We start from the raw sequence: 19,360 nt of genomic DNA on the forward strand, positions 1-19,360 counted from the left end.
CCCACCCGCCCGGAGAGGGCGCGGGCACTCGGCGGCGCGGCGCGGACTCGCGCCTCGCCTCCCACACCCCCGCGTACAAAGACGCTGCTCGGCCGAGGGAGCAGGCGCCCGCAGCGGGCGCGGGGGCGCACGGGGCGAGGGCCCCAGGGACGCCGCCGCCGCCGCCGCAGGGACGCGCGCCCGCAGCTGCATAGCCCGGCCCTCAGCCCGAGCGGTCGGCTAGGGATGCGGGGATGCGGGGGAGAGAGGAGGGGGACGTGGGTGCCCTGGGCAGTGCTTGTTATAACTCGGCCCCGCGGCATCATGGGGCTTGTAGTCCGCCTCGTGGAACTGGGGGTGGCGAGAGGCCGGAGAGGGTCCCGCAGTGGTCCCCTGATTCACTGAGAGAGTGGGGAGGGAGTCAGGCCTGGCCGGAACGGAGGCAGTGTCCTGACGCCAGTTGGACTGGGGCGCACCGCCACCCGCTGGCATTTTGCTTTTTGCTGGGGGAGGAGGGGGTTACAGGCCTTGCTCAAGCCTTAGGGGTCGCGGGAAGGTGTGGCCTTCAGGATTGAGTTTGGGTCCTAGTGGAACGTGAGCAGGATCCAGATTCCAAGAAAAGAGTGACTGATGGGAGGAATCCTGAGAAAGGTGCGGGGCGTTAGTGCCAAGGGTCACTGGAGCAACCAGGAATCTGGCACCTGAAATATTGCATAGGAGTCTTCCCTGCCTTCTTTTAAAATTAAACTCCATCTTCCACATTTGACGTTGGAAAGAGAATGTCTATTAAGGCTGGGAGAACAGACCCCTCCCCCCATACGCTGTCCTCTGCAAGGACCAGAGTGGGGCTGGGCAGAGACAGCAGCAGGTGGCAGCTCCCCACCTCCACCCCATGTGGTCCCCTCTTGGAGAGGAAGTGACTGATTCCGGAGACTAACTCCTTCCTGAATAACCCCAGGGCAGAGAGGTCTTTCCAGAAGGGTGCCTGCAGATGCCGTGATAAAAGTGCAGTTGCCCTCTGGGGCAGCCTATTGCAAGGGCTGGTAGGACCTGGTGTGGATAGGGACTGGGGTGTCTGAGAGAACCTGAGTTTGAATTCCTCCTTACTATCTGCCTGGCCTTAAGCAGATTGCTTAAATTTTCTGGTTTCTCGGACCACTCACCTCTAAAATGTGACACTAAATACTACCTCCTCTGGTGAGCTGAGGATAGTGACTGCCCTGGAAATGGCGCATCCCTCCCCCAACCCGGCGGACTGGGACAGGTGGCGGGACCAGGCACAGTGCCTTCTTGAGCCCACCTTATAACAAGACAGGAATAAGGGATTCCATACCAGTCCTACTTAGAACAATCCAGGAAACATTTTTGTGGGAGGTGCTAGCAAAAGCTTGCAAACTCTCCGAGCCTCTCTCAGGTTTCTTTGTGTGGTCTTCTGTCCTTCCTCCTCCACACCCTGCAGTGCCAGGCCACGGCGGGAAAGGATGAGGGAGAAGTGGACCGCCTCGCCCCTTTCTCCAGGCTGGGAGGAGCCAGCTGGCGTCTCCCGCAGCCGGAGACCGCTGCCCACCTCCACCACGAGGGGTCAGCAGAGTGTCGTGGCTGCTGCCAGAGTTGGGGAGGAGGCTGGAGCGGGGAAGGGACGGCTAGGAGTGGCCGGGAGAATGCCTGTACATTTCCTCATTAAATTGTTTTTAGAGTGTTTTTGTGATCTCTCTAACTGCCCTGCTTCCTGAGGTGGCAAAGTCTCCAAAGGGAAATTCTGAAACCCTTTTATCTCTAGCCCCAGGCCCAGAAGCTCGTCTGTGGCGGGGCTGGTGGCTTCGGGAACAAAGTTTGGAGAGTGGATCCCTGCTTCGGCCACTCCCAGGTAGTCCCAGGGCCAACCAGGAGATGGGGCTAGCGGGGTGGGGGGAACGGGGTGACTTATCCTTCCTCCCCTGAAAAGGCTTGGAGCTTAAGGAGGCGGGGAGCTCAGCCTGGATTGGGGCGGGGGGGCTATCCTCTGGGCAGCCGGAGTTTCTCTTTTTGCCAAGCGGCCCTGGACTCTAAACCCGGGTCGCTTTTCCTCCGGCCTGCGCGCTCCAGCTGCCACGTGCTCGAGACGCGCCCACACAGCAGAGAAACAAAGACAGCCAAGCAATGGGGTTGCCAGCAGCCGCCTCGACTTCTAATAAATGAAATTCCATAGCTGGGGGTCGATCGGGGGTGAACGGGCGGCCACTGCTCGTGGGCTGTGCGCCCAGTAAGAGCGGCCAGGCCGCTCCTCCCATCGCTAGGGATGGGGCCACCAAGCCCACGGACGGACTCCTCGGTGGAGTGCAGCACAGGGCGGCAGGTGGTGTCCTCCCTCCCCCCGTCCCCCCCCCCCGCGAGGTATCTTAGCTCGCAGAAACCCTGCCAGAGGAGCTGCTGGCTATGGGGGGAGGGGGTGCCTGCAAGAAGATTTTTTTTTAAGGTGCGATTATAAATATACCTCGTGGATCGCGATCTCAAACAAACTTGTCAATCTGGGCTGCAGCGAAAGGCGATGGAGGCAGCTTTGCATATATTTCGGGTGGTGTGACTCATGAACATTACTTGTCTCCCCCAGGGAAGCAGCCTGCCACCCACAAGTCACTGCTGCTCTGGCACCAATGGGATAAAATCAACCAACTCCTGCACCCCTGCCCAAGGACTCCCCTCCTGCTCCCTTGTTACACAGCAGGACTACATGCCGCTGGGGAACCGTCCCTTAATCGTGTCATCACTGACCTGGCCCTTGGTCCTGGGCCTGGGCCCCTCTGCCCTCTCCCCACAGAGCTCTGGCCTTTTGCTACTGCAGGGATGGGGGTTGGGTGCACGTGGGGCACACGTGTATGGGGGAGCATGCTCAGTCCAGGGCTGCACCAACGTGCGGCCTGCGCCTTCTCTCCCTGTCCACCGCCCCCCCACCTCCAATGAGTCTCAGTGTGAAGTCCAGGAAGAAAGGCCACCACAAAAAAGGTCCTTGTATGTTATATGCACACGCCCTGGACACACACACCCCTGGTGGCTCAGAAACACCGTTGATATATACAAGACCGATGCGAAGTGGATATTACTGCACACAGGCACAGTGGTCACTCCTCAGGAGGTCTTCAAAAAAAATTGCCCAGATTCTTTCCTCTCTGGATGAAAGCATGGAGGAGGGATAGATGTCTTTTTAGCCCGGTGGCAGGGGATACACTGCATGACCTCTGGCACCTGGGCGTCCATATTGCTGGCGGTGTGCGCAGTCAGCAAGAGTGTGACCACACATACACCTGGACACACAGAGGCGGACTCATGGGGGACCAGGATGCACAACTCACCCCAAACAGAGACAGGTACCCTGAACCACAGCGGGTACCCTGAGCCACAGCCCCTTGATGAGGAAGGGGAGCCCGGGGCTCCAGCTCCTTACTCTCTTCTCTGATCCCCAGGGGTCACTGTCCCCGGAAATGAAGGGGATGGGGCTGTGAGGCAAACTCACACCGTCTGGGGGCAGGGGTGCGCCGGAGCCGAGGCCTGGGCCGTAGGAGGCACTGCCGGCTCTGGCCTGGCGGCGGCCGTGGTCCCTTTAAGCGCCCCCGCCCCCTCCCGCCCGCGCTCTCGGCTTCCTTTCTCCTGGAGGCGCGGCAGGCAGGGCCTGGCGGCGGGGCGGGTGTGCAGTCTGCCCCTCCCCCGGTGGGACGGGCCTGCGCCGCTTCCTGCAGGAGCGGCCGGGAGCCGCGCAGGGGGCGGAGAGAGCGAGCGGCGAGCGGCGGTGGGGCGGCGCGGGGCGGTGCGGGGCGGAGGGCGCCCGAGGGCGAGCGGGCGGGCGGGCACGGCGGGTTCCGGGCCAGCCCCGGGGGCGGACGGTTGGCTGGGCTTGCGGAGCCTAGCCGAGGCCTTGCCGGAGCTGGGCCGGGCTGCAGGGGCCGTCGCCGCCCGGGCCCGCCGCCCGCGCCCCCCACGCTGGCCCAGAGGGCTGCGGCCGCGTCGCCGCTGAGGATGTCCCGGAAGGGGCCGCGAGCGGAGGTGTGTGCGGACTGCAGCGCCCCGGGTAAGCGGGGCCGGGCCGGGGGCGGGACCGCTCACCGAGGCACCGCCGGGCGGGCGCCGGGGCCTGGCGGGAGCGCCTTGCGGGGCCGGAGGGCGGGGCGGGGCCGGGCCGGGGGCTGCGGCCTCCGGCCTCCGGTCTCGGCCCCCGCCCGGGCCACTGCGGAGCCGCGTCCTTGGCGGGAGGGACGCCTGGGGGGCCGCTGTTTCCTCGCGTCCGTGGACCGGCGAGGAAGGACATTCCCGGCGCCGCCTCCCACCCCTCAGTATGAGGGAGGAGGGCAGCTGGCTGCCCCCCTTTCCATCTCAGTATCCAAACGGAAGCGCCAGCCTGGGGTGGCAGGAGGGCTGTGGCAGAGGCCGGCCGGGTTTAGGAGGTGGGGGCGAGTGTGGTTTTGTGTCATCTCAGTGCCACCCCCGCGTCTTGCACCTGCTGCTCGCATGGTCTGCGCGCCCGCTGGGGTGGCGGAGGGCAAGGGGCAGAGAGCTGGGCACATGGGCCAGGGGGGCCTGGATACTGTTTCCTCGGGAGCAGATGAGGGGGTGGCTACTCCTAGGACTCCCTGCCCCGGGTTCCCAAAGCTCCTCGCAGGGCCTGGTGTTCAGGGCCACCACGAGCCTGGGCATCTTCCCCTGAGGCGTCCCCAGGCCTGGTGACTGGGAGCAACGAGACAGCTTTGACGGGGTCCCAGTAAGGCCTACTTGGAAGGTGGGCTTGGCGTTACCCCAGCCTGGGCACAGACCCCTCCCCATCCCGTAGCCCAGTCTGGCCAGAAATGGGTAGGGAGCAGTGCTGAGGGGTGCCTAGATTCCTGGGATCCACCTGGCTTCCTGGCCTGCCTCCTGGCTGTATTTACCGTGGTGTTTCCCTTCTCCTTCCCAGCAGAGTCAGGTCCAGGCTGATGTAAACCCCCCCTGACCTACTGAGGAAGTGAGGATCAGTGACCCAGAGAGGCTGCTCCATTCTGATGTGGGAGGACACTGCCAGTGATGGGGCTCAGCAGTTGGCCTGGGGAAAGGAAAGCCCTGGCCCTTGACCGTCTTCTTTTTAGAAAAGGCGCCATCTCCCTGGGAGACCTCTGGGCAGGCTCGGGGGAGGGTGGGGTTGTCTGTGAACCTCTGGGCACAAAATAAGTGTGAGAGTGTGGGGTGCTGTTTTGTGGGCCCATAACTTGCAGCCACCCTTTGGACAGGACCAGGACCCCAACAGGGAACTGTGGGTGCCTGGCAGAGGCACGGTGGTCTGGGTGGTTTTGACCCTGAGGCCTCCTCTCAGGGCATGTCATGGTCTAGAGGGCCTTGAAGAAACTATCTGAGGGAGGGGGCGAGGGGAGGAGAGAAGGGATGTCCCTACCCCTGATTAGTTAGAAACTCTCTCCTTACCCCAGCTGCAGGCAGGTCTGGGGATGGAAGGGCTGGGAGGAGAGCTTGCCTTCTGTCTGTCTGTCCGAGGCTGTTCTGCACCTCGGCTGGGCAGACGTAGCAGTGGGGGGAGGGCAGGTAGGACTGGGAAGGGGGTTGCTTAGCAGACACTTTATCAGGGAAGCCTGGATTTTGGTGTTGTCTTTGTTTCCAGCTTACTCTGTGACTCATGGCAAGACTTTCCTCACTCTGGGTCTCAGTTTCCTCAACTCTGAGGCAAAGAAGTTGGAGTAGAAATGGTTTTTGAGGACTGTTCCACCTCCAAGTCTGTGGTCCTGATTCTGGGCCAGGAGGACGTCGGGCAGCATTAGCAAGGCAGTTGTCCTTTCTCTGCTGCATTTGACTGTTTGGCTGGAAGCCTCTGGATGTCCAGTGGGCATGGGCAGGAGTGGTGTGTATCTGTTGTGTTGGGGTGCCCAGCTCCTACCCCCAGTCCTCATCCCACAGAGCCATTTGTGCCCCCCTGGAATCTCCTTTTCCCCTGATCCAGAATACAGATCAGGAAGAGGCAGGTGGTGAGGTCAGGATGGTGAGGTGTGCAGGGTGCCGATGAAGTCTTGCTCATCCCCCCACCCCAGCACCTAGCATGGTGTCTGGCACATCGCAGGCATTCTTCAAGTGTCTGGATGCTTCTCAGGACCCCAGCTGACTCTTTGGGGCTACCCCACACCCCGACCCTATGATGCATGGAGTGGCATTTTCAGTCTGGGACCTGTAGCAGCCCGGGTAAGAGGCTTGAGGGAAACCAGCAGTTTGGAGCCCAGGCCCAGAGCCGCCTCCTTGGTGTATGCTTCCTACCCAAAGCCGTAGGCTTCTCACTGTGATGGGAGCCCTGCAGTCCCAGCCCTAGGAGTGGGGTTGTGGCCTTTTTGTGGTTGGTTAATTTGCAGGGTCATGGAGGTGAAAGGTAAGATGCAGCCTGACCCCAAAGGGCCCTGTCCTCCCTCTGCTCGCAGGCCTGGGCACACGGGACACGTGTGAGTACGCTGTGAGACAGCTGGGCAGAGCACGCCCGCTCTGGCAGCTGGTGCCACCTCATTAGGCACCGTCTGTGTCCCTGCCTGCCTTGGGGATGCCGGAGAGGGCCAGGGGTCGGGGAGCCCTGGAAAATGTGTTTCCTGCCCCTCCACTCACCCTGCCGCACAGTCCTGGCTTCTGTGTCACGGGCCTGCGCCTCACACCTCAGGCTTTCAGGCAGCCTTCCCGCTTTGGCAGCCCCAGGCACAGGCGTGAAGACCTCAAGAGGCCCATCCTGCAGGCACCTTGAGTGAGCAAGGCTGCCCACCAGCTAGGGACATTTGGGAACCTGCAGGCTTATTTGTCTTCATAATATAGATTGTGGGGTGGGGTGAGCGATGGGCTGCTGCTTTTACTGAGGTATAACTTATGTACAGCAGAGTGCCTCTTCCTTATTGTTCAGCCTGATAAGTTTTTACCTGTGTATATACTTGTGTAACCGCAGCTCCGATCAAGAGGTAGAGCGTTCCTGTCACTCTGTAGGGCTTTCTTGTGTCAACGCCCCCAAAGGCAACCGCCATTCTGACCTCTGTCCCCGTGGATTACTCTTGCCTGTTTTCAAGATGGTGGGCTTCTCCCTCTTGTCTAGTGAGGATCTGGTCCCTAGATCAGAAGAGGCTGGCTCCGGGCCCTGGAGGTCACCAGTGGCTTTGGGTGGTGACATGTATTCACCTCAATAGAGGCCTCCATGGGGTTGGTGCTGGTTAACATTTTCCCAGGACCCCTCCTGCCACTTGCTCACACATACCAGGCGCCCCCGCCCCACGACTGAGGCAGAAGCCCAGGGGGAAGGTGGGCAGGGTACTGAGGGTACTAACTGAGGGTACTAACCCTTCTGCCCTGTTTGGTCCTGGAAGCCTTTCTGGGGGCAAGGGTCCTTTAACCTTAAATTACAATAGCCCTTTGACTTTCAGAAACCCTTCCTGGCCCTTTGGCTTAGGAACTGGCCTAGGTGGTCCTTGGGGGCTCCTGCTTGGGTAGGCCCAGGCCCCTTGGACATAGGAGGTAGGTAGTAAGGTGACCCATCTGTGTCATCCAGAACTGAGCTGGCACCAGTGTACCCCAGACCAGGACAGTCACCCCTGCCCACCCTTCCTATTTCAGGTCACCGTGGAAGAGAGGGAGAACCCCTCCCCCAGGCTGGGAGAGTGCCGAGTAGAGCCTTGGACCCCTTTCCCCAGCTCCTGGTCACTGCCTCATTCAGGGGCTCACCATGTCTGGTCTGGCCCTGGATATCTGGCCAGCCTTCCCAGGTCTGGCTTCTCCGGTAGGGCCACGGGCTTGGGGTGGAGGCCTTAGAGCTGCCCATTTATGATCCTGGCCTGGGCGGCTCCCTCCTGACAGGAAACCCCACCATTTCAACAAGAGGAATTCAGGCTGCGTCATTTCCAGCTTCCTGCCTGGGCTGGCGGAGGGGGCTGGCAGGCAGACCCCTGACCCAGTGGTGTTTGGGGGTGGGGGGGGAAGGAGCTCTCCGTGCCTGGGGGGCCTCGCCGTTTGGGTAAAGCCAACACTGAAGTTTGCTCTAGGGCTCCCCCTCTTGGCACAGATGGTGGGTCCTTTCCTCGTGGGCCCCTCAGCCTCCGAGGAGGGTGCATGGCGGGTGCCTCCTGCATCCCTCTGCCCTGTTTTGGGGGGATCCCTAAAGAAGTCCAGACCCAAAGAACTGAGCCCTCCCCCTTTCACCTCCTGTTTCCATGCCATGGCGGGGACACTCACCACGGCAGAGCTCAGGCTGTATCCTGACTCAGTTTCGTCACAATTCTCTGGCGAACACTGGTAGAAGCCCTTGCAGGGAAGGGTAAGAGAATTGCCTTCTGGTTGGAGAGGCTCTCATTACCCCAAGCCTGTCCCCTCCCCTGGTGGGGGCCCCTCTGGACAACATGAGCACTAGGGGCGAGGCAGAGAGCCAGTCCCCACCCCCTCACCCCCCGCCAGGACGGGGCTTCGTGAGACAGGCGGGGGGGCCTGGGCAGAGCACAGTGTCCTGCGAGAGAGGCTCCCCGCCCCCACTCTCCAGTGGCACACAATGGCTGCTTTCTCCCCCGTGACCTTTCCGCAGCCTGAGCTGTATGCAGCTGTCTCCTCCCCCTCTCCCAAGGGGCCTGGGATGGGTGGCATCTCCCCTGCCCTGGAGAAGGACCCCAGGAGTTCCCGTCCTGCTCTGGTCCCCCTTCTTCTAAAGTTCACTTCTCCCCAAGGAGTGGAGAGTGGCGCCCACTTGGGGCTGCAACAGCAGCTGGTGTGGACATGGCATGGTCTCCGGCGTCTAAATGCCTGGGTTCACATCCCAGCGATCCCACTCATTAGCTGTGTGGCTTTGAGTAAGCACCCTAACCTCTCTGAGACACTGCTTCCTCATTGGTAAAGCAGGGGTAGCATTTCCCACCTTGCCTGACAAGTCATTAGAGGTACCATACTTATGGCACCCAGCTGGTACACAGTGGGTACTCAGTCAGTGTTAGTTCCTTTGCTCTCTCCATCCCCCTTAAGAGGGGCTCCAGCTCACCCCATCACTGGTGGTGTCAGGAGACTCGGTCATGAAAGGGGCTCTTACCTGCCAGGATGAGGACAGAGGCGGGAGCCCCCAGAGGGGTGTGATGGGTCAGGCAGGTGAGCCAGTGGTTCTAAGAGAAGCCTGAGTGTAGGAGAAACGTGGCACTGACCCGGACACAGGAGTGCCTAGAGATGTGTGGCATGCGGTCCTTGGGGACTCCTGCCTCCCTGGGGCAGGGCTAGGGTGGCAGCCTTGTTCCCTGGGGAAAGGCTGTGGAACTGGTCGCAGTGGCTGCAGGACAGGAAGCTGTGCCCGCCGAGTAGGCCCTGGGGACCACACCTCCCCAGCGGGGCAAGGACATGTAGGAAAGGGCTTGGCTCTGATGGGAGCCCCTCCCGCCTCCAGAGCTCAGCGTCCTCATCGCTGGTCCAGCTCCCAGAGCCCTGGGGGACTGAGTGAGCAAATGTGCGTGGAGTTCTAAGCGTAGTGCGGGCCCAGGGCGGTGTTCAGGAGGCCTCGCCCGTGTCTGGCTGTGGCTGACCCTTCCCCCCACCCCGGCAGACCCCGGCTGGGCCTCCATCAGCAGGGGTGTGCTGGTGTGTGACGAGTGCTGCAGTGTGCACCGGAGCCTGGGACGCCACATCTCCATTGTCAAGCACCTTCGCCACAGCGCCTGGCCCCCCACTCTGCTGCAGGTACAGGCTGTGCTGGGCCATTCTGCCTTCCCAGTAGCGTGTGCTGAGCGCCGGCACGTTTTCCCCCCGCACCCACATACACAGCTCTCTGGATCCCGTGGCTTCCGGGGGCAGCACCCTCCCAGGGCAGAACCTAACCCTTAAACCCTCTCCACCCGGGCGCCGGCCCACACGGAGAGGAGGCTTCCAGGACCAGAGTCACACAGACCTGGGCTCTCACCCCAGCTCTGCCACCTAGTAGCTCGGCCATGTACTGTCGAGCTTAATGTCTCAGAGCCTTGGTGTGCCCATCATGTCACCCGAAGTGCGAAGCAGGACCCGCATCCTTGGCTGGGATGGCCTGACTGGGTAGGGGTGCAGCAGTGCCAGGCACACAGTAGGCCTGTTAGTACTGTGTCCAGCCTAGTGCTCGGAGGTGTTCCCCAGCGCGCAGTGGGCATTCTCACTCTGGCACCTCTTCCCTACAGATGGTGCACACACTCGCCAGCAACGGGGCCAACTCCATCTGGGAGCATTCCCTGCTGGACCCCGCGCAGGTGCAGAGCGGCCGGCGCAAAGCCAACCCCCAAGACAAAGTCCAGTGAGTCGGGCTCGAGGGGTGGTGGCTGCGGTTGTGCGCTCAGGGGCAGGAGCCTGGGAGGTGGCTGGGCGCCCGGCCTCTCCCACTCTGCTCCCCATTCCCTCCTGCGTGTTCCATGCAGCCCCATCAAGTCAGAGTTCATCAGAGCCAAGTACCAGATGCTGGCTTTTGTGCACAAGCTGCCCTGCCGGGACGACGACGGAGTCACCGCCAAGGACCTCAGCAAGGTTTGCGGGGCCCCACAGCGGAGGGCTGGGCCTCTCCTCTCCTCACCCACAGTGCCATCACCACTGAGCCCTAGGCCCCCTAGGCCCCCAAGGCAGCCAGGTCAGGCAAGCGTGGTGGGCACGGTGGAGGGACGAGATTGCGTGGTCAGGCCGCGTGTGAATAAGGCCCCTCCGCTCCCAAGTGGACCCACGAGGCTAAAATTCTTCAGCGGCTGCCCGAAACGCAGAAAACTCTGGGCAGTTTCTGAGCCTCCCAGAGCCTCGGTTTCCTCATCTGTAAAATGGGAAAGAAATAGCATCTACCCCAGAGTTAACAGCTGTGGTAGGTGGTGACCGACTGCAGCTGTGATTAGTGGGCATGAACTCCTAGTAGGAAGCCCTCTGTCCCCCGACAACCTAACTTAAGCTGGGCCCCGTGGAGCTGGGAGGAGTCCCAGGCGGGCCTGGACCAGGTGCCGCTGGAGGTGGGAGGGGCCCCCCCCACCCGTTTGTGGCACACTCTGCTCCTCACAGCAACTCCACTCGAGCGTGCGGACGGGAAACCTGGAGACGTGTCTGCGCCTGCTGTCCCTGGGTGCCCAGGCCAACTTCTTCCACCCAGAGAAGGGCACCACACCGCTGCATGTGGCTGCCAAGGCAGGGCAGACGCTGCAGGCCGAGCTTCTCGTAGTGTACGGGGCTGACCCTGGCTCCCCTGATGTTAACGGCCGCACACCCATTGACTATGCCAGGTGAGGGTCCGCTGAAGTGTGAGGCTCGGGTGGGTGTGGGGAGCGGGCTGCGGCTGTAGGGCTGAGCCATGCCCCCTCCCCACAGGCAGGCGGGGCACCATGAGCTGGCGGAAAGGCTAGTCGAGTGCCAGTATGAGCTCACTGACCGGTTGGCCTTCTATCTCTGTGGACGCAAGCCGGGTGAGCAGAGTGTGGGGTGGGCTTGGCCAGGCCAGGCAGGTGGGACCCAGACACACCCCAGCAGCAGGTGCCATGGTGACAAAGCCGGCTGGGGAACAGCGTTGCTAGGCAACTGGCTCCTGTGAAATTGCTGCAGGCTCTGGGCTGAAGCGTGTTGGGGTAGGGAATGGGGGTGGGCATAACTTCTAGCCAGTTCCCAGGGCTCTTGGGGGTGGCCTGCCCTCCTCCCTTCCCCTGTCACTTCTGGGTGCCAAGCCCTGCTCATGGCAGTGAGGTGGGCTCCCAGCTGCTAAGGCCACCCAGCACCAGTGACTTGGCATTTTTATTTTTACTCAGATCACAGGAATGGGCATTACATCATCCCACAGATGGCGGACAGGTGAGTGCCCACCTGACACCCCTTCCCAGAGGCAGCTGGATGCCCTGTGGGTGCCTGACCCCCAGAGCCGCCCCCACCCCCCAACTCTTCAGCTTTAGGGGCCTGGGACCCCAGCCCCCCTTCCCCTTTGGGGCTGGAGGCACAGGCATATCGCAGGCCAGTCCTCACTCCCTAATGCTGGGCCCCAAGGCAGGTAAGAAATGTTGACTCAGCACGCGGCCAGCACAGCCTAACCCCCCATGGCTGTCAAGCACGTGGGGTTTGAGTACAAGAAATAGACCCCCTAGGAGCAGCGGATCATTGAGTTCTGTTCCCAGTGGCACTGACTCCAACTGTAAAATCTTTAGACAAATTTTTGCTCTTCAGTGAAAAGGTGGTGGGCCCCGGGAGTTTGACTAACTTTGGGATTCTGCCAGGCCTCTGTGGTGTGCTCAGAAGTTGGGCAGGGGCTGTGGGCCCAAGGCCAGTAGAGGTGTTTCTGTCTCTTATCCAAGAGGCCCCAGGAGCCCAGGCTCGGGGTTGGGGGGGTGGGGGTGGGGGTGCTCACCCAGCTCACAGGATGGATGCTGGCGCCACCTGGTGGCTGCCTGCGATGGCCAAGCTGTGCCTGCTGGCCTGGATCTGGGGAGGCTCCCTCCCTCTCCAGAAGCCAGTGTGGCCAGATGGGGATGGTCAGACCTGGGCACCTCGGATCCCTGAACGCCCAGATCTTCTCTCTTCTGAGACCCCAAGACTCCCCGCTACTTTTCTGGTCTGATTTTGCCTGGTGTGTCTGCCTGCTTGCGTGTGTGTTGTAAATGTGTTCTCAATGAAATGTTAACCGACCACCTTCCCAGTGCCAGCTGTTCTTGCCGCTGGACCCAGAGGTAACTCAGGCGTGATCCCTACCCTTAAGGAGGTCACAGCCAAGAGGGGAGGCACCCTAGTCAGTTGTAGTCCATTGTGGGGAGTACAGCAAGAGAGGCAAAGACATAGACGTCAGAAATGCTGTGCCAGGAACTACAGGCAGACTGTGTAGCTGAAGCATGTGAGAGGCAGGGAATCCCAGGAGCAAGACTGGAAGAGAGACAGGGCAAGAGAGGGGCCGGTCCTGGGCCCCAACAAGAGCTGAGACCACTCCAAGAGCAGAGAGGTTCCAACACGAACATGTGGAGTCTGCTCTGCTGCTTATTGGCTGTGTGGCTTCAGGCAGGCTCCTTAACCTCTCTGAGCCTTAGTTACTGCTTCTGGAAATAAGGGTGACTGTACCTATCTTTCTGGGCTTCTGAGAGGATTAAATAAGATAGTGCGTGCAAAGCATTTAGCGTTTTTATTTCGTTTATTTATTTTTTTGGCCGCACCGTGTGGCTTGCAGGATCTTAATTCCCCAACCTGGGCCCCTGGCAGTGAAAGCACCGAGTCCTAACCACTGGACCGCCAGGGAATTCCCTAGCATATTTTTAAGTGAGCTTTTTGTTGAAGTGTGCCATACGTAACCTGTTACTATTGAAAAGTTCTTAAGGCCAGGGTTAGTGCAGCCAGATGTGTCAAAAATACTCTGGCTTCTGGTGAATAAAGGGGTGCAGGGGCAAGACTGGAAGCGGGAAGATGGATGAAAAAATGTTGCAAAAGACCAGGCAGGAGGATGGAATGGCAGAACCTGGGGAAAGCCTGGCTGGGGCTTGAGGGTGAGGGAGGTTGCAGGTGACCCCCAGGAGCTGCCGCTGGTGCGGGGTAAGTGGGTCACTGAGAGGAGGAGCGAGCCGGCCGAGGAGGGGCTGGGGGGAAGACGAGCTGGGTTTGGTACACTGTGGGTCTGGCGTGTGCACGGAGACGGGTCTGAGCTTGACGTGGGGAGGCGTTGCTGCCCTGCTCCTGGGTAACTGCTGCCTCTGTCCTGTTCTTCTCTCTGCTGCCTTCCTCTGGACTTAGATCTCGGCAAAAGTGCATGTCTCAGAGGTATATGGTGCCTGCTCGGGAACAGGCTCTGGAGGTTGGGTGGGGCAGGGAGGCACTTGGTGTGCAGCACCTGGGGTGTCGTCTCCCTGGGATCCCTGCATGTTTGGGAGGTCACTGGCGGGGGCCTGGCCACCGCTCACGTCTGGCCTCTCCCCTCTTCCCCATTCCCGTCTCCCTCCTTCGTCCACAGCCTAGACCTGTCCGAGTTGGCCAAAGCTGCCAAGAAGAAGCTGCAGGCGGTGAGTCTACTCAGGCCCCTAAGGCTTGGAGCTGCCCTCCAACTCTGACCCGCCCCCATCCCTGCGACGGCTCCCCCTTTCTCTGACCTGGTGCGCTTTTCCAAGTCTTGGACCTGCCCCTCACTCTAGTCTCCTCAGTCACCTGTCCTCCACCTCCACACCCCTCGCCTTTGACCCTGGCTCTGCCCTCCTAAGGCTCCCGGGGCACGTGGCGCATCTCTAGCTACCTGGGCACTAACCAGTCTGCTCTGGTCTCCCTCTGCCTCTCCCACCTCGGAGCTTGGCAGGCAGACCCCTACCCCAGTTGCCAGTTCTGAGACTGGGGAGAGGGCTGGGTGGCACAAGGGACACACAAGTCGTTTTCGACATCTTCTAAGATCCCGGTGAGCTGGCTTGCTTGGCACTGGGGGGGCCAGTTGATCTGACAAAGCCTGGGTCCCCATCTCCGCCTCCAGCTCAGCAACCGGCTTTTTGAGGAACTTGCCATGGACGTGTATGACGAGGTGGATCGAAGAGAAAATGACGCTGGTGAGCCGGGAGGGGATCGAAGCCTTGGGCAGAGGGGACAGCGCGCCTGCCTGCTGGGGAGGGGGTGGGACCTGGTGTGGCTCTGGGGTCCTTTTACTGGGACTAGGAAGAGGTACCGGGGGCTGGTCTGCTCAGCAGGCCTGCACGTAAGCCCCAGCCAGGCAGGCAGAGCACGCTGAGCTGGAGGCCGCCAGCCTGCTCCTCCCCCCAGCCCCCTGGACTGGGGCGGCTCTGCTCTGGCTGCCTCCCACTTTGGCTCTCTCCCCAGTCCCACTCCGCCCACTGCATCCCTTCTTCCTGGCCACAGCCAGATTCCAGCCCAAACTCCCGGTTGGTAAGGGCTGGCGGGAGGGAGTCGCCTCGTCCTGTTTGTCAGTCCCCACCCGGCCTCTCCCTGACCCAGCCTTACTTCCCCTGTCCGGAGACCACCCCTTTCTTGAACACCAGCACTCGGTGGGCATGGGGAGGAGCTCAGAAGGCTGTGCTCCTCGCTTTCCCACCTCCACCCCGTGGGCCTGGCCACCGCGGACCATCCGCTCCCTGCCCCTCCCCCCCCAGTGTGGCTGGCAACCCAAAACCACAGCACCCTGGTGACGGAGCGCAGTGCTGTACCCTTCCTGCCCGTTAACCCTGAATACTCAGCCACGCGGAATCAGGTGAGTGGGCTGGTGGGCTGGGCGGGGGTGCCTGGGCCGATGATCTCCCCTCCTGGGGTCACCAGCTCTGTGGGTCCTGCCCTTCCTGGCAGGCTGCTGTCTGGGCTGAGTCTTTCCCACTCCTGGCCGAGGCCTCTCCCTGGCCCCGCTGGCTCTGGGATTTGGGAATGGGGAGGAGGCTGTTCTTTGGAGCACTTGGTGAGCAGCCCCTTGGGGGGGTGTTCCAGCCTCTTCCTGAGAGCTCCCCTAGGCACCCCAAATCTGTGTCATTCCCCACCCCCTGCCCTGGCCCGGCGAGCTGGGCTGGCACATTTTAGCTGTGGTTAAGTCGACTGTCGGACGGCCTGGCTGCTTTGTCCCCATCTCTCTGTGTGTCAGCCGTAAGGGCCTCCTCACCCCGGCCTGGCCCTTTCTGCCTCTCAGGGGCGACAGAAGTTGGCCCGCTTTAATGCCCGAGAGTTCGCCACCTTGATCATCGACATTCTCAGTGAGGCCAAGCGGAGACAGCTGGGCAAGAGCCTGAGCAGCCCCACAGGTGCGGAGGGCGTGGAGGGGGCGCGGTGGGGGCACTGTTCCAGGATACGCTCGCTCATGGCTCCCTTCCCGGGGTGGTAGGATGGGTGGGCCGTAGGAGCCCTGAGTGACAGGCCTGTGCCCTCAGACAACCTCGAGCTGTCTGTGCGGAGCCAGAGTGACCTGGACGACCAGCACGACTACGACAGCGTGGCCTCGGACGAGGACACAGACCAGGAGCCCCTGCGCAGCGCTGGTGCCACTCGGAACAACCGTGCTCGGGTCTGAGCGCTGCCCCTCCCCATGCCTCCTCCAAGGCCCTGCTCCATCCTCTCGTAGCTCGGGGCCTCGGGGACAAGGGAACTGACTGACCGGCTTACGTCTCCTTCTGCAGAGCATGGACTCCTCAGATCTGTCAGACGGGGCGGTGACACTGCAGGAGTACCTGGAGCTCAAGAAGGCCCTGGCCGCCTCCGAGGCAAAGGTGCAGCAGCTCATGAAAGTCAACAGCAGCCTGAGTGATGAGCTCCGGAGGCTGCAGCGGGAGGTGAGGATGGGGGCCTCCCAGGGCCCCAGTGTGGGGAGGAGTTACCCCCTTCTGGAGGTGGTGGTGCTGCCTGGACCCTCCGGAGTGTCTTGACACCACTCTCACTCTCAGATACACAAGCTGCAGGCGGAGAACTTGCAGATCCGGCAGCCGCCGGGGCCAGTGCCCACAGCCCCACTTCCCAGCGAACGAGCGGAGCACGCGCCCATGGGGCCTGGCGGGAGCGCCCACCGCAGGGACCGCCAGGCCTTCTCCATGTATGAACCAGGCTCTGCCCTGAAGCCCTTTGGAGGCCCACCTGGGGATGAACTCACCACCCGGCTCCAGCCTTTCCACAGCACCGTGAGCTGCCTATGGGCCTCGGGGTGGGGGTTGGAGACGGGGCTGGGTGGGACCACTGCAGGGCCTTTCATGACGCCCACTGTGCCACCCCCAGGAGTTGGAGGATGACGCCATCTATTCAGCGCACGTCCCTGCTGGCCTTTACCGGGTAAGCAGGGCCTGGGGGAGGTGGGTCCGTACCCACAAATAGGTTGTGAGCCCCAGCGAGTGCCAGGCTCTATGCTGGACGCTGGGCACAAGGATGACTAGACACACACGGTCCCAGCCTCACTGCAGGGAAGCCGCAAGGTGGGTGGTGGGGAGGAGGAAACTGACTCCAGCCCTACCTGGGTTTCAGGTCCGGAAGGGGGTGTCGGCCTCAGCTGTGCCCTTCACTCCCTCCTCCCCACTGCTGTCGTGCTCCCAGGAAGGAAGCCGTCACTCGGTAATGTGCCATCCCCAGGACCCGAGGGATGGGCTGAATGAGATGTGTGCTTGGGAGGTGATGGGCGGGGCGGGGGTGGTGGTCTGTGAACGTGCACCTTACCTGCCACCCCTTCCCTGTACCCCTCCAGAGCAAGCTTTCCCGCCATGGCAGCGGCGCAGACAGTGACTATGAGAACACGCAAAGTGGGGACCCGCTGCTGGGGTGAGGCACTCGGGGGAGGGGGGGGTGAGTGGCCCCTGAGCGCCTGTGAGGGTGTAGGCAAGCGGCCTCACGGCTGGAATGCCTCCCTCTCTCCTCTCTAACCCCAGCCTGGAAGGGAAGAGGTTTCTAGAGCTGGGCAAGGAAGAGGACTTCCACCCGGAGTTGGAAAGCCTGGATGGAGACCTCGACCCTGGGCTTCCCAGCACAGAGGATGTCATCCTGAAGACGGAGCAGGTCACCAAGAACATTCAGGAATTATTGCGGGCTGCCCAGGAATTCAAGCATGACAGGTATGGAGGTGGGCGGAGGCTCGTATGGGCTTCTGGGGTGTTGGGCAAGAGAGGGCAAGAGAGGGACCAGTGTTCCACTGTCCCTGGGAACCTTCCCTGAGAGCCCTCCTAATTTACCCTCCCCTCCCCCCACAGCTTTGTGCCCTGCTCAGAAAAGATCCATTTGGCTGTGACTGAGATGGCCTCTCTCTTCCCAAAGGTACAGGGGCCAGAGAGGGGAGCAGGACTGGGCGTCGTCGCCTCAGGGTGGGGCAGGGCCTCAGGGCGGGGCAGGTGCAGAGAACCTGACAACTGCCTGCGTGGAGACAGGGACACACTGGGCCATATCACGGCTCGTGGTTTGAAATCCAAGGCCCAACTCCCTCCGTCCTCCCTCCAGAGGCCAGCCCTGGAGCCAGTGCGCAGCTCCCTGCGGCTGCTCAACGCCAGCGCCTACCGGCTGCAGAGCGAGTGCCGGAAGACGGTGCCCCCGGAGCCTGGCGCCCCTGTGGACTTCCAGCTGCTGACTCAGCAGGTGATCCAGTGCGCCTACGACATCGCCAAGGCTGCCAAGCAGCTGGTCACCATCACCACCCGAGAGAAGAAGCAGTGACCACTCTCCCTGCACCCTCACCCGCACCCTGGGACCTCACTGGCCATGGGAGCTGGGCCCCTCCAGACACTAATCCCCACCCCACAGAGCCGCTGGCACAAGTGCCCTTAGTGCTGCCACTCTCACCTGGCAGCCAGGTGCCCTGGTGCCCGTCCCCCTCGAGCCCCCAAGGATGGGGAGGTGAGGTGGCAGGAGCCTCTGTCCCCTACATTCCACGCACCTCTCCCTGTACATAGCATCCCCTCCCCCTCTAGCGTGCCCGGGGCCTGCAAGGCATCACTCCCAGCCCCTTGCCCTCTGGGGCACCCTCAGCAAAGGGTCGGGTGGGGACACTCCAAATGGGGTGGTTCCCTTACATGCACCCCACCCCCATGAGCCAGTCCAGCCCTACTGGGGGCTGAGCGGGGGCATCCCCCCTTGTACATAATACCTGTGGATGTCCCCACCCTGTAGCCACCAGCCCCCTGCTGCTCTCCTTCAATGCCAAACGGCCCCAGCCTAGGGCACAGGCCCCAACCTGTGTTCCTGGGGTCCCCAGCAGCAAACACTGGAAAAGTCTTTTTTCTCTCTCTCCTCTCTCCCACCCCTTAATTTTAACGTTGTGGTAACTGAGTGTCCCTGCGTGCCTGCGTGTGAGTGTGCGGGGCGGCAGTGCCGTTCCGGAGGCCTGGCCCATCTGGAGTTCTGTGAGGGGGTGAGGGGACCAGAGCAGCAGGACCCGTGTTGGGCGTTGGCCCCTCCCCCCCATCCTGGGGCCAGGGACTGCCGGGGTAAGCAGCTGGGGTCCTGCCCTCTGCCTCCCCTCATTGTTCCCCCGACTCATACCCTTTCTCTGTGAACATAACAGGAAAACCACTTGGCTCCATCTCTCTTCCCCTCCCTTGTGGAGGGGGATCGTGCTGGCTGGGGCAGAGAACTGAGCCCCTGAGCCTGGGGCTGGCTCCCCGGGGTCCCGGACTCAGCCGAGAGCCCCTCCCTGTAACCTCTGAGAGGCCAGTGCCTGCGCTATCTGGGTCCCTGGAGCCTGGGCTGCAGCCTAGGAAGGCTGAGAGACAGATGGCAGCGCCCACCAGCTCCTCTCCCCGTCCCACCTCTGTCCCGGGGGCCAGGCTCTACCTGTGTGGTGGTGGTGGGCTGAGTGTCAAGATGTGTGTCATGTACATTTGTATCAAAAATAAATAAGTGACCATGTGCCCTTTCTGATGCTTAGGGAACTGTGGGAGGGACTGGGGAGGTGGCAGACGTGAAACGGAGAAAGACCAACCTGGCGAAAGTATGAAGCAAGTGAAGACCGCGACTCTTCCAGCCCCTGTACTTGAGGGAAGGGAAGCCCCTGTCATCT

At 61.7% G+C, this 19,360-nt stretch overlaps 1 protein-coding gene across 1 annotated transcript; it reads left to right on the forward strand.

Moving 5' to 3' along the window:
* The first annotated feature begins 3,742 nt into the window (after positions 1–3,742).
* On the forward strand, positions 3,743–19,209 carry GIT1 (GIT ArfGAP 1). The gene is made up of 20 exons (XM_082602965.1): positions 3,743–4,021; positions 9,515–9,648; positions 10,116–10,228; positions 10,350–10,455; positions 10,969–11,186; positions 11,272–11,366; positions 11,703–11,745; positions 13,874–13,922; positions 14,378–14,450; positions 15,009–15,106; positions 15,530–15,641; positions 15,768–15,901; positions 16,014–16,166; positions 16,278–16,508; positions 16,603–16,656; positions 16,846–16,932; positions 17,063–17,136; positions 17,244–17,426; positions 17,562–17,625; positions 17,806–19,209. Exons 1-20 carry the CDS (start codon positions 3,970–3,972, stop codon positions 18,016–18,018), a joined length of 2,286 nt encoding a protein of 761 aa, XP_082459091.1. The 5' UTR covers positions 3,743–3,969; the 3' UTR covers positions 18,019–19,209.
* The last annotated feature ends 151 nt before the right edge of the window (positions 19,210–19,360 follow it).

This window comes from Mesoplodon mirus (assembly GCF_964341445.2).
Source record: "Mesoplodon mirus genome assembly, chromosome: 18".
NCBI lineage: Eukaryota > Metazoa > Chordata > Mammalia > Artiodactyla > Ziphiidae > Mesoplodon > Mesoplodon mirus.